The sequence below is a fragment of the Salvelinus fontinalis genome, chromosome 10 (genome assembly GCF_029448725.1).
Source record: "Salvelinus fontinalis isolate EN_2023a chromosome 10, ASM2944872v1, whole genome shotgun sequence".
Lineage (NCBI taxonomy): Eukaryota > Metazoa > Chordata > Actinopteri > Salmoniformes > Salmonidae > Salvelinus > Salvelinus fontinalis.
In genome coordinates this window covers 44,620,898-44,632,486 of record NC_074674.1, presented here as the reverse complement: position 1 = coordinate 44,632,486, position 11,589 = coordinate 44,620,898, and the positions used below count along the sequence as shown (strand labels likewise).

Here is an 11,589-nt window from a genome sequence, read left to right as displayed (position 1 = left end):
CCAACAAAACTCAGTTTATCAATAACATAAAAAAATGTATCATAATACGGCTAGGCAAAATCATTCATAAACGTAGCAAGCACACTGTCGGCCACAGGCTACTGTCTACACCTTTTTAAAAGGACATGAAGTTCGTGCAGATCGCATCAGCACAGCGAATGATGCAGATTTCGGCTTAAACCTAAATTACCTTTAACATGTATGCACCTTTAAAATGTATGCACGGCCTTCCCCTTAGGGACAGTTCGAAATGTACTGTTCGAAATTTACACAACCATCAGAGTCGGCTGCAGATAATAATTATCAGTTGGGGGGAAATCAGATTATCAACATTTTTGATGCCATATTTATAATAATATAAAATATATGCAACGAAATTTCCATCAACAGTTTTCTGTGCCAATAGACCACACAACCAATAAACAAAGCATACCTTCTGCAGGCGCTTCAATAAATCTACTATTTAAAGAAAGCATAGGGTACTAGGGGGTAACTAGTACCCTAATTGCCGACAGAAAAAAGCAAGGTTTTGAAAGAAATTGGTATGTAGATGAAGGTAATAATGAGGGGAATTGACTACAAAGGGAAATAAATGGCTACAGTTTACACTTTTGTTGTTATTTCATGTAATGTTGTTTTCAGAAAAGGAGTGTTTATGGGGTATCTGACTCCACACACAGAGACGCGTACAAAGCTCTCCCTCCCTCACCCTCCATTTGGCAGATCTGACCATAATTCTATACTCCTGATTCCTGCTTACAAGCAAACATTTAAGCAGGAGACACCAGTGACTCGGTCAATAAAAAAGTGGTCAGATGAAGCAGAAGCTAAGCTACAGGACTGTTTTGCTAGCACAGACTGGAATATGTTCCGTGATTCTTCCTATGGCATTGAGGAGTACACCACATCAGTCATTGGCTTCATCAATAAGTGCATCGATCACGTCGTCCCCACAGTGACTGTACATACATACCCCAACCAGAAGCCATGGATTACAGGCAACATCCGCACTGAGCTAAAGGCTAGAGCTGCTGCTTTCAATGAGCAGGACTATAACCCGGACGCTTATAAGCAATTGCACTATGCCCTCCGAAGAACCATCAAACAGGCAAAGCATCAATACAGGACTAAGATTGAATCGTACTACACCGGCTCCGACGCTCGTCGGATGTGGCAGGGCTTGCAAACTATTACAGACTACAAAGGGAAGCACAGCCGAAAGCTGCCCAGTGACATGAGCCTACTAGACGAGCTAAACTACTTCTATGCCTTGCTTCGAGGCAAATAACAATGAACCATGCTCTCCGCAGCCGATGTAAGACCTTTAAACAGGTCAACATTCACAATGCCGCAGGGTCAGACGGATTACCAGGCTGTGCACTGTGAGCATGCGCTGACCAACTGGCAAGTGTCATATTTCCTCAAAAGGTTCTACAGCTACACCATCGAGAGCATCCTGACTACTTGAGTCACTGCCTGGTATGGCAACTGCTCGGCCTCCGAACGCAATGCACTACAGAGGGTAGTGCTTACGGCCCAGTACATCACTGGGGCCAGGGTTCCTGCCACCTACAAGTGTGCATAGATCTTTTGGGGTGCATGTGCTCAAACTTAAAAAAGGGCACTCCACCCCAAAATAAAACTCTGCAACCATGCGGTCACAGACTTGTTGAGCAATTATTATAAGAAGTGGGGAAAGCAGCACAATTTGATGAGTAAACTATTTTATGAACTACTTTGAACTGGAATAAATGCTGCACTGATTAACAATGACCAACACATTTCCAGTCAAAATACAAGATTGTAAGAAATAATGTAGTCTACATTACTATATCAACCCAACTCCATTTGTTGCCTCTATCATTTATCCCAGTGCTTTTCAAACTTTTTGACCCGCTACTCCTGAAAAGGAGTGGTACAAAACGTGTGACCCCACATGCATGTGCGCACAGTTGCTGCAAATGCAGCCAATCATTACATCCATATATATTTATGCACAATATGATACATTATGACATCAAACCAAATATGTGTCATGGGAAAAAGCATTGTTACTGTAGCCTAGTAGCCTATCTAGGTGAAAGTGAAACAAAAAAATATGCCCCGACATTTTGTCCATGTTAGTAAACTGCCATTTTAGTTTTTACAGATCACGATGTCCTGTCGTCTCCTGTAAATATGGACATGTAGGCTAGGCTATTGACAGTGACTGACGGACAAGCAACAACGAAGTATAACCTATTGAAGATAACCGACGAGTTAACAGGTGTTTTGAGGTCAATACATGGCATTTCATTGTTCATTAAATTAGCAGAGAAGGAATAAACATTTGTCCTACCAAAGATAAGGTTAAAAAAATGTTTTATTAAGCCTGCAAAAGTTGCCCAATTGAGGAGAGACTGGCTTGCATATAACTATCACCTGTGACTCCCACAATCTCTATGATAGGCCTATAGCCTAGTCTAACTAAATGTATGATTATTTGGTTTAGCTTTACAGCAGTCATGTCAAGAACAATAAACCAGCAGCAGGGCTGTGCCAACCGACTGCAATATTTATCAATATTATTTTTCTGGTCATATGATCCGAGTTTAAACCGACATCTGGAACAATAAAATCACTAAATTAATTGTAGGCACATTGGAGTCATGGCTACCCGTACCCTAAACATCCCAACAGGACAATAAAGTAGAAATAAAACAACTCTCACACATAGCCTAGGCTGAAGAAAACAAAACATATCATCAGAAGCCTATATGAACCTATAGCCTGAAGCTACACAAAAGTAGCCTAGTTCAATGTGGAGAAGGGACTAGTTTTGCGAGGAAACAGTGCCATCTGTGGTCCAATTTGTGGATAAATTGTGTGACATAATTTTTTGCTCCCAAATGCAGTACTTCTCAATGTCTTTCCACCAATATATATATATATTTATGTATTATAGAGACGTTTTGACATTATTTTAGTCTACGGCACCATCTGCCTTTGTAACAGTCAACTTCAAGCCAAATGTGACCGGTTTCAGGAAACTAGGCGTATGTCGCAAGTCACGACTTCACAGGAGAGCCATTTGATTTATTTATTTATTTATTTTTAATCAAAATGCGTTATTTGTCAGAAATGCCTTCTGGAATATATGAACTTTCATGTGCCTTAATAACAACCTTGTATACCATCTGTAAATATTTATCAAAATTGTTAAATGATGAGAAAAGGCCACAGAAAAGGACTGCAACCTTCCCGCTAGTCATGAGATAATGAGTCGGCTGGACTTGCCGAGTTCGAATTGTTCTGTCATATAGAAGGCTTCTGTCTATTTGAGCTGGTCAGTCTGTGTTGGTAATCCTGTTGAACGCGGCTTTAAAAATGTTTTATTGTGTAGTGGAGCTGCATAAGTGTTGATTCTCCAGAAAGTGGAGAGCGAGTTTTGAAATCATGATAGCTAAAGAGATGGATAAAACACCTGTCTCCGGATTACATCTTCAAACTAAGGGCAACCATGGCAATCCATGACAGGGAGACGTCTCCATCATGCATGATGATGTATATGGGTAAGATAGTCTAGCTTTTCAGATATTACACGTTTCTAATTTTGACAGAAAGTGGTTTAATTTCAAGCTAAAGTGTACTGTTAGCTAGCTAACGTTAGCTGGCTGGCTCCTGTTGATAATTCGTTTTACTGGAGACAGGAGAACAAGAGGAGACATATGACAAGGTGTATAATTTTATAATAAGGCAGATTTATTCAAGTGTAAAGATATTAGGCAAAGCGTGCGGCACGGCTCTTTCTGTCTGATTTGTATGAAATCGTCCGGAAAGAGGTAGTTTCAACGATTGTACAGTTTTATATAGACAACAAGCAAAGTAGGTAGATCTGCGAGTCTGGCCTTCCGATTGGTCGATCTGGGTCTTGGGTAGTCCTGAACAGGCCTGGTGTCCACGTTCCATTGGTTCCTGAGATAGTTCTTTGTCTTGAGCTCCAACCCTGAGTTGTGTATGTCTGTGGTTATCATGGGGGAGGGGAATTATGTGTGTCTGTAGTTGGTGTCTTAATAAGTCCAGCATATGTCCAAGAGAAATGAGGAGTATGTGTATTTTGTATAAAAGATGACTTATGTATAAAAGATGACTTATGTTGAAATGTAGTTATTACTAGTTTCCAGTCTCTATTACAATTTCTTACACTCCCTAGCTAACGATACGTGTATGACGTTATTATTTGTATCCCAGAACTTTTTGCTTAGCTAGTTAGAGCCCAGTGTTAGCTAGCTACCATTGAACCTGGTTGGTTAGCTCCCAGCAGATTCATGCAGGGTAGTAACAACATAATTTGGCACTATGTTCATTGTTGTTTAACTAGCTAACATTAGCTGGCTGGCTTGTTAGCTAACGTTACATGACGTGTGTGATCTTACACGTTGTTTACCTAGCTAGGTTCATTGTTTACCTAGCTAGCTAGCTACATGTCTTAAGCTAAAGTGTACAACACCTGTTGAATATGGCCGGTGTCAGTAAATGTCGGCAAAAAAGCATAATGAATTTGTTGCCAGCAAAGCTGGTTAGGCTGTTTTCATGTTATCGAGGTAAACAAATCATCAGCCAGAGCATCAAGTGTGCGCTCTGAATCCTCAAAGAGACGGGTGGGGCTAAAGCTTTAGAGGGTGTGAACGATGCTGAATGGGTGTAGACAAAGAGGAACTCTTCACTCGATACCAAAACATTCAAAGGCCATTTTCTCAAACGTGAGTTTACAGGTTTATCAACTTTCAAAGCAGAATTACTTTCCCATTGTTCCTCAAAAATGCAGTGTATGATATACATTGTTTTAGCTCTGAGTCTCTACTTGTATCCAATGTAAAAAACACCAAATGTTGCTGAATAAGACAAAATCCAAGTGGTGAGTCACAAATAGTTGTAGTAAACACTATGGTTGTGTTAACACAAAATGGTAAAACAGGAAGAAAAATTAAGAATGAATATGCTATAACAGCTATGTTAATAAAGACAATGATTAGGCCCCGTTACTCTATAATTAATTTAATGTTTTAACTTGTTACCATGAAATGTCAAGAGAGGACTGTTTTTCATTGGACAGAATCGAGTCAGTGTGGTTGACACTCCAGACTTCTTCTATGCAACACACACACAGGAGGGTTTGAGTTCAGAGATTTTAATTAACCATTTGCACATTGTTAAAACACTGTATATATACATAACTATGACATTTGAAATGTCTTTATTCTTTTGGAACTTCTGTGAGTATAAAGTTTACTGTTCATTTTTATTGTTTATTTCACTTTTGTATATTATTTACTTCACTTGCTTTGGCAATGTTAACATATGTTTCCCATGTCAATAAAGCACCTTGAATTGAATTGTATCCATCTGTCTAACCCTGAACCCCATTCATTTATCTTTGTTCTAACTCTTGATACTTTCCCTGAGCAGGAGACAAATCAAATCAAACTTTATTTGTCACGTGCTGAATACAACTGGTGTAGACCTTACGGTGAAATGCTTACTTACAAGCCCTTAACCAACAGTGCAGTTCAAGAAGAGTTAAGAAAATATTTACCAAATAAACTAAAGTAAAAAATTATAAAAAGTAACACAGTAAAAAAACTATAACGAGTCTATATACAGGAGGTACCGGTACCGAGTCAGTGTGCAGGGTACATGTTAGTTGAGGTCATTTGTACATGTAGGTAGGGGAGAATTGACTATGCATAGATAATAAACAGGGAGTATCAGCAATGTACAAAACAAATGGAGGGGGTGTCAATGGCCATTTGATTAATTGTTCAGCAGGGGGTTAACAACATTAACTAATAATTTATACAGACGTTTTAGTGTCAATACCTGCTAAATGGCTTCTGGTGTATAATGTGGTCCACATAGGTCTAAATGGGAGAGAGAGAGGAAGAGGAGGGGTGGAGGAAGACAGAGGGAGGAAACGTTTTGTACAACGATTACGTCTGAATTTCCATTTCCATGTTTCACTGACAGAACAAACGTTATGAAGATCTCTACTGACATCAACTGGTTGAGAAGCAGGAGGAGGGAAGACTGCATATAATGTTTATTATTTTAGTGTGTGGTTAGGTGTGTATCTGTCAGCTGGTCAGCATCTCTAGGGTCAGTTAGCTGTATGTAGTTTATGCAATAAGAAGATGTCAGAAACAACTTACTTCTTTTAGAGGAATATTTTTATTTTTATTGTATCTGTCAGCTGGTTAGCATCTTGATAAGAGAATTATGTTCTCCGGGTACTTATCCCAATTTAATTATATTACTCAGTCTGCAAACCAGAATTTGTAAGATCCTGGTCGAATGAAACAGACGGAGGCCCAGCTAAAATAGTCAAAAAGGTTTATTCACGGGAACGTTCTAAAGTCAAGAATACAAAACAATTCATTTTATACTGACTTCTCACGCCCACACATTTACACAACCATACGCACACACACACACACACACACACACCCATACACACACACAAACAGACGCACACACATTCACACAACCATACGCACACACATGTCCTGCTACCCAGCCGACAGAGATTAGTGACCTTGTCCTTGAGCCGTACTCTCCGTTCTCTCCCAAATCTCTAGTCAGGTCGGCACCGAGCTCAGACAGTCTGTGTTTATAATACCATAAAGACATGTTGTCTTTACCCTAATTCTGACTAGAACTACACATTTATTGATTATGATTGATACATTCTAATCAATTCCATACAATGATATGTTTCAGGGCAGAATATTCTAATCATTCAATTAAGAGATAATTTTCACCTATCACATCTCTAGGGTCAGTTAGCTGTATGTAGTTTATGCAATAAGAAGGTTTGTCAGAAACAACTTACATCTTTTGGATGAATATTTAAGACTGGGATTTAATTTAGTTCACAGTCCAGAATACAAGGTTCAAACTGCTATTCAAGAAGGAAGGGGTTTTAATGTAAAAATACCAAGTCACTTCACAGCTGTGAGTATGAGATGACATGTTATTTTCCCTATACATGTACTGTAGGTATGTTTAAGTCATATCACTGACACAAATCACCTTACATCCCAATTAGCGATTCTGCACCTGGCCTTGATTTGCAGGTTGTTGGTTTGACTCCCAGTGCTGATGGGAAAATCCATAAGTGAGCTGTCAACTTGAGGGTTGCTGGCAGCAGAATATCAAGTGCTGCCAACTGCTGTTGTTCCCTTGAGCAAGGCACATACTGTAACTGCTTCAGGGGTGCTGGTCTGCAGCTGCAGCCTCTCATGTCACATGAGGGTTAGAACTTTAAAAAAATCCACATTTCCATTTTTATTGTTAGATGGACAACAAAGTTCCACATCTATTATATTCTATGTTTGTGAAGGTAGAGCAGACACCTGGGTACATTCACCTTGAATACCAATATCTGACCTGGTGTTCCTGATTGACCCAATTCTAACTCTGTGTTATATTCTTTCCACAAGATGGCAGCTCTGATGTGTTTTACTGCATTGTCTGAGGCATGAATATTAATGTGTCAGTGTGAAAACGAAGAAGCTGTTATTCTAATGTCTCAAACAGTATCATTATTAGTCCCACACATATTTTACTCCATTTTATCTCCAGATCAGAACTCTTCCATTAACATCAGTATCACATCAGATGTGATGGTAAATGGTGTCTCAGCAGTGGAGATAAGTGATGCATACCTTGCATTCAACATCATTGGTTATCAGCCTGTTAGTACTGTTTGTCCTCTCTTGTGCCATAAATATATAAAATCATATAAACCCTTTGATAGAGAGTACATAATAAACCACAAACACATCAGGTGAGGACAAGGTTTCAAAATGAGGTCACATGAGGTCATACATTTATATTTTTATTTCACCTTCATTTCACCAGGTAGGCAAGTTGAGAACAAGTTCTCATTTACAACTGTGACCTGGCCATGATAAAGCAAAGCAGTTCGACACATATAACAACACAGAGTTACACATGGAGTAAACAAACATACAGTCAATAATACAGTAGAAAACAAGTCTTTATTCAATGTGTGCAAATGAGGTAAGATAAGGGAGGTAAGATAAGGGAGGTAAGGCAATAAATAGGCCATGGTGGCGAAGTAAATACAATATAGCAATTAAAACACTGGAATGGTAGATGTGCAGAAGATGAATGTGCAAGTAGAGATACTGTGGTGCAAAGGAGCAAGATAAATAAATAAAATAAATACAGTAGGGGATGAGGTAGTTGTTTGGGCTATTTATAGATGGGCTATGTACAGGTGCAGTGATCTGTGAGCTGCTCTGACAGCTAGTGCTTAAAGCTAGTGAGGGAGATAAGTGTCTCCTGTTTCAGCGATTTTTGTAGTTCGTTCCAGTCATTGGCAGCAAAGAACTGGAAGGAGAGGTGGCCAAAGGAGAAATTGGCTTTGGGGGTGACCAGTGAGATATACCTGCTGGAGCGCGTGCTACGGGTGGGTGCTGCTATGGTGACCAGCGAGCTGAGATAAGGCGGGACTTTACCTAGCAGGGTCTTGTAGATGACCTGGAGCCAGTGGGTTTGTCGAGGAGTATGAAGCGAGGGCCAGCCAACGAGAGCTTACAGGTCACAGTGGTGGGTAGTATATGGGGCTTTGGTGACAAAACGGATGGCACTGTGATAGACTGCATCCAATTTGTTGAGTAGGGTGTTGGAGGCTATTTGTAAATGACATCGCCGAAGTCGAGGATCGATATGATGGACAGTTATACGAGGGTATGTTTGGCAGCATGAGTGAAGGATGCTTTGTTGCAAAATAGGAAGCCAATTCTAGATTTAACTTTGGATTGGAGATGTTTGATGTGAGTCTGGAAAGAGAGTTTACAGTCTAACCAGACACCTAGGTATTTGTAGTTGTCCACATATTCTAAGCCAGAACCATACAGAGTAGTGATGCTGGACGGGCGGGCAGGTGCAGGCAGCGATCAATTGAAGAGCATGCATTTAGTTTTACTTGTATTTAAGAGCAGTTGGAGAGTTGTATGGCATTGAAGCTCGTCTGGAGGGTAGATAACACAGTGTCCAAAGAAGGGCCAGAAGAATACAGAATGGTGTCATCTGCGTAGATCAGAGCTCACCAGCAGCAAGAGCGACATCATTGATGTATACAGAGAAGAGAGTCGGCCCAAGAATTGAACCTAGTCGCACCCCCATAGAGACTGCCAGAGGCCCGGACAACAGGCCCTCCGATTTGACACACTGAACTCTATCGGAGAAGTAGTTGGTGAACCAGGCGAGGCGAGTGGTAGAGGGGACCAATCCAATTGGCAAAATAGTTTTAGTTATAGTGGCCCAAGAAAATTGTCCGAGAGGGTCCCTGGTCCCTGGTGAATTTGCTATCATAAAGGGAGTCCCCAGACCCAGAGTTTGAGGACCCCTGCTTTAGATAAGGTGGTTCTAGCCCTAATGCTTTAAAAACCAGAGGACCTTACAACTGACTAAAAGATTAGGCCTAAGTGCAATATTCAATATTCATTGTACTGTACCAGATTAACCACAATGAAAATCAAATAATACAATCATATTACAAACATACACATTTAAACAATTATTTTGATTTGTAACAACTTTGGGTATTTCAATATTTGAATGAAAAGTGATTAGATAGATGATGTATTGGGTCGTTCCAGGAGTACAGTGCCATTTGTGTCCCTTTGATATTTTAAGTACAAATTGTCAACCAATAATGAATTTTGAAAGCCTGTTGCTGTATCTTAATTACCCTTTAATTACCCTTAATTACGCCTTAAGTACCATTTAATATAGACCACACAGAAAATTCAATAAATCACAATTGACATGTCCCTCTTCAAGTTTTTCAGACTTCTACAAAGATTTTAAGCCATGTAACCCCCCAAAAATGAGGTATGTTTTCACCATCATTGTAAAGCACTTTGCTGCTTTGACAAAGTCATTTCTGAAAATTATATTTGTTTCACGTGATTAGTGATTCATTTACATTTCTACATCATTTTAAGGTCAACCCTGCTACCGGAACTGAACTCTCGTTTTAATATGGTGAAACTACTAATTACATTTTTTTTATTAAAGAAACATTGAACATATAGTAGTTAAATCATGGTGTAAAAGCAGGTGAGCTGGGTTTACTCTTTTTGGCCATTTTCTGGTGTTTAGTGGAACACTGCGCAGGTCGAGCATAACATAACATTGATAGATTATTTTTGGTGAAGCTTGCATTCAATTGCCCTCCCTGTTACACACAACAAGCTTCCATTCCCCCAGTCAGAAGGGGAGTTATGGCTGATTTTAAGATGAACAACTCAACCCTGTTATAAATCAATCTATTACTTTATTTGGCACTTAATAGGCCTTACTATAGTATTTATTTATATTTTTCTATTTGAGATGGGAAGTTTGTTTAAGATGACGTTGAACATGTGCTCTTACCAAATTAAACTACCCAAAAGGTACTCTATTGATGGACTGACCCTATTGGATTCTTTCACACATTAACACCATTACAAATATAATGACAACCATAATAATTAGCACAGCAAAACACATCAAAATAAATGCCTGATGCCTTTTAAAGCAATCTAGTGTGTTATGTCGAGAGCCAAGCAATATCATTTCTTCCCCATTTTCTGTCACTAATTCCTCTCCCCTCCTTTCCCCTTCTTCTCTTGCCATGTTTCCCCTTTCACTCTGTCTTTTAACTTCCTCATCCGTCTCTCTCCCTACTCTGCCCTCCGTCTCTCTCCCTACTCTCTCCTCCATCTCTCTCCCTACTCTCTCCTCCATCTCTCTCCGTACTCTGTCCTCCCTACTCTCTCCTCCATCTCTCTCCTCTGTCTCTCTTCCCACCTTCTCCAACAATCTCTGGTGTTCTTGTCTTTTCCTCTCTTCCTCCCTGAGACTCTCCTCTTTCATCAACTCAGTCTCTCCTCTTGCCTTTCTTTGTGCCTCCTGCAACATGTAATGTGTGTAAAAGCCACCTTCATTCACATACATCATGATGAGTATCTTTTCCAGCAGCTCAGTCACCTGGTTTCTATTGGCTCTGTCTTTGTTGTTAAGGACATGATATCTCCAACCACGCTCTTCAATGAGCTCAGACAACTTAACATTGTTCTCTACTAGTTCCTCTATTGTTCTGTTGTTCATCTCGTCTCCATGAGTAAAGACAATGATGGTGTATCTTGAAGCTACTTCACCAAACCATTTCTCAAATACAGTGACTACATCTGTCTCCTGCTCAGTGTAAGTATCAAGAGTTAGAACAAAGATAAATGCATGGGGTCCAGGGTCAGACAGGTGGATACATCTCTCTATCTCTGAACTCAAACCCTCCTGTGTGTGTGTTGCATAGAAGAAGTCTGGAGTGTCAACCACACTGACTCTGTTCTGTCCAATGAGAACAGTTCTCTTTTCACATTTCATGGTAACTGAGGAAAAGCCCAAAGCTGAGTGAAACAAGTCTTGACCCAGAATGGTGTTTCCTGTTGCACTCTTCCCCACTCCAGTTTTTCCCAGCAGCACAATCCTGACATCACGAGGATGAGGGGCTGTAGTGAATCCAGGTCGGCCCAT

At 40.0% G+C, this 11,589-nt stretch overlaps 1 protein-coding gene across 1 annotated transcript; it reads right to left on the bottom strand.

The window, feature by feature from the left end:
• Positions 1–1,896: 1,896 nt before the first annotated feature.
• LOC129863306 (GTPase IMAP family member 4-like) lies at positions 1,897–11,589 on the bottom strand. The gene is made up of 3 exons (XM_055935196.1): positions 10,864–11,589; positions 10,687–10,764; positions 1,897–1,902 (listed from the first exon to the last, which is right to left on the bottom strand). Exons 1-3 carry the CDS (start codon positions 11,587–11,589, stop codon positions 1,897–1,899), a joined length of 810 nt encoding a protein of 269 aa, XP_055791171.1.